Source organism: Penaeus japonicus, unplaced genomic scaffold (genome assembly GCF_977035675.1).
Source record: "Penaeus japonicus unplaced genomic scaffold, GWHDUDI00000001_assembly GWHDUDI00000007, whole genome shotgun sequence".
NCBI lineage: Eukaryota > Metazoa > Arthropoda > Malacostraca > Decapoda > Penaeidae > Penaeus > Penaeus japonicus.
In genome coordinates this window covers 2,502,645-2,505,144 of record NW_028234409.1, presented here as the reverse complement: position 1 = coordinate 2,505,144, position 2,500 = coordinate 2,502,645, and the positions used below count along the sequence as shown (strand labels likewise).

At 53.9% G+C, this 2,500-nt stretch overlaps 1 protein-coding gene across 2 annotated transcripts in view; it reads left to right on the top strand.

The window, feature by feature from the left end:
- Positions 1-2,500, top strand: part of LOC122257078 (uncharacterized) — a 40,437-nt gene that overhangs the window by 37,384 nt on the left and 553 nt on the right. The window contains exons 10-12 of one of the 2 annotated variants that reach the window (XM_086538302.1): positions 1-137; positions 829-1,107; positions 2,158-2,264. The exon at positions 1-137 is cut by the window's left edge and continues 44 nt beyond it. In XM_086538302.1, coding sequence (XP_086394428.1) covers positions 1-137; positions 829-1,107; positions 2,158-2,264 — 523 coding nt within the window. Of the gene's footprint in view, positions 138-828; positions 1,108-2,157; positions 2,292-2,500 lie in introns of both variants that reach the window. The other variant, XM_086538301.1, reaches the window with a different exon arrangement.

Genomic DNA, 2,500 nt, shown 5'->3' with positions numbered 1-2,500 from the left:
GCCTGTGTTCACGGTCGAGGGCCTGCCTCCGGCGTCGACCCTCGAGCTGGCCATGTACGCCGTCACGCCCCACGCCCGCTCCACGCCCCTCTTCCTGCACGCCCGCACCCTGCCGCGGCCGACGGTCCGGCCTGTGGGTGAGTCGCTCAGATTTTTTTTTATTTTTTATTTTTTTTAGAGCTTTTAGTTTAAGTTTTAAGTTTTGGAGTTCAAGTCAATATTTCTTTTCATTATAAATATTCATATCTATTTAGATGTGTGCTTTTTGCTTTATTATTAAGTTATCCTATCACATACCCTTATCATCATTATGCCTATCATTATCATCACCGCTACTGTCACCATCGTTGTCACCACCATTATCACTTGCAACCCACCAGCATGACAGTCGTTATCACCATCATCATAATCGCTACCACCATAATCATCACCATCATTGTCACTATCGCCTGCAACCCACCAGCATCCTAATCATTAACACCATCATCATTACAATCACCATCATCACCATTAACATCATCACCATCACCCTCATCACTCCCACCACCGCCACCGTCACCATCACCATCACCCTCATCACTGTCACCATCACCCTCACCCCCCCCCCACCGTCACCATTACCCTCATCCCTCCACCATCACCACCACCACCGCCACCCTCACCATCACCCTCATCATCACCACCACCAGTGTCACCATAACCCTCATCACCCTCACCACAACCACCGTCACCATCACCCTCATTACCCCCACCATCACCATCACCCTCACCACCCCCACCATCACCCTCACCATCACTACCGTCATCATCACCTTCGCCTCCCGCCAGAAATCTCCACCAAGGCGCCGGGCAGCGACGACGACGACTTCCTGGCGGAGGAAGAGGGCCTCTGGATGGGCGTGGGCGGGGCGGTGGGCGGCCTCGCGGGCGGGCTGGGGGTGCTCCTGCTGCTGGGGACGCTGCTGGTGGTGGCGATCCAGTCTCGCCAGCGGAGGCGGGGGGACCTCGGGGGCGACGACCCCCTGCCCCAGCGCCCTCTGGACGCCCTCTCAGTGGCCTCCAGCGCGCCCCTCGAGTCGCACACGCCCATGGACACGCGACCTTCGGGTGAGGACGCTCTCTCTCTCTTTCTTTCTCTCTCTCTCCGTCTGTCTGTCTCTGTTTCTGTCTCTGTTTCTGTCTCTGTCTCCTCTCTCTCTCTCTCTCTCTCTCTCTCTCTCTCTCTCTCTCTCTCTCTCTCTCTCTCTCTCTCTCTCTCTCTCTCTCTCTCTCTCTCTCTCTCTCTCTCTCTCTCTTGCTCGCTCGCTCTCGCGCACTTTGTTGTACTGGGAATGTGATTGCTTTAGCCCTGATGTAATTAAATAGAAAGAGGGAAGCTTTCTCTCTCTCTCTCTCCCTCCCTCACTCTCCCTCAGTTTCCTGTTTTCCTTCCTACCCTCTCACTCACTCTCCCTTTCTCTCCCTCCCTCGCTCTTTCCTTTCTTCCCTCGCCCTCACTCCTTTACTCCCCTCCTTCCATTTCTCTTATTCGCTTTCCCTTTCCCTCCCTCCCTCCTTCCTACTCTTTTCCTCCTGTTCACCTTCCCTCCCTCCCTCTCTCTCCCTCCTTCCCTCTCCTTCACTTTCCTAATCCCCTCCTCCCATCTCTCTCAATCTCTCTCCCTCCTTCCTTCCCTCCCTTTCCGTTTCTTACTCCCCTCTTCCCGTCTCTCTCAATCTTTCTCCCTCCTTCCCTCCTTCTCCCTTTCCTACTCCCCTTCTCCCGTCTCTCTCAATCTCCCTCCCTCCTTCCCTCCCTCCCTTCCTCCTCCCCTCCCTCTCCCTTTCCTACTGCCCTCCTCCCGTCTCTCTCAATCTCTCTCCCTCCTTCCCCCCCTCCCTCCCTCCCTCCTCCCCTCCCTCTCCCTCTCCCACTCCCCTCCTCCCGTCTCTCTCAATCTCTCCCCCTCCTTCCCCCCCTCCCTCCCTCCCTCCTCCCCTCCCTCTCCCTTTCCCACTCCCCTCCTCCCGTCTCTCTCAATCTCTCTCCCTCCTCCCCTCCCTCTCCCTCCCTCTCCCTTTCCCACTCCCCTCCTCCCGTCTCTCTCAATCTCTCTCCCCTTCCACTCTTCCTCTCCCCAAGTGCTTCCTCAATCACCATGATCTTCTTCTCCCCAGTGTACTGCGTGGGGAGTAGCGGGGAGGCTGGGGAGACGCCCTGGCTCGAGACGTCTATCACTCCACTCGTTGCTCCCAATGCCCTTCTCACTCCGCCAACTCCTCAAGTAAATTCTGCGTTTGATATGTCTCGTGTATGTCTTACTGTTTGTCTGATGTCTATAGATTTATGTATCATATGTTGTTGTCGATTTGAGATGTCTAGCAATTCCTATGTCTAGTGATCTTGATATGTCTAACTATATCTGATTATATTACCCTAGTGATGTGTTTATATCTGTGTATTTATATATATATCTTAGGTATATTTAGTACGTAATTCCTCCTTAATTTTGTTTCGAAA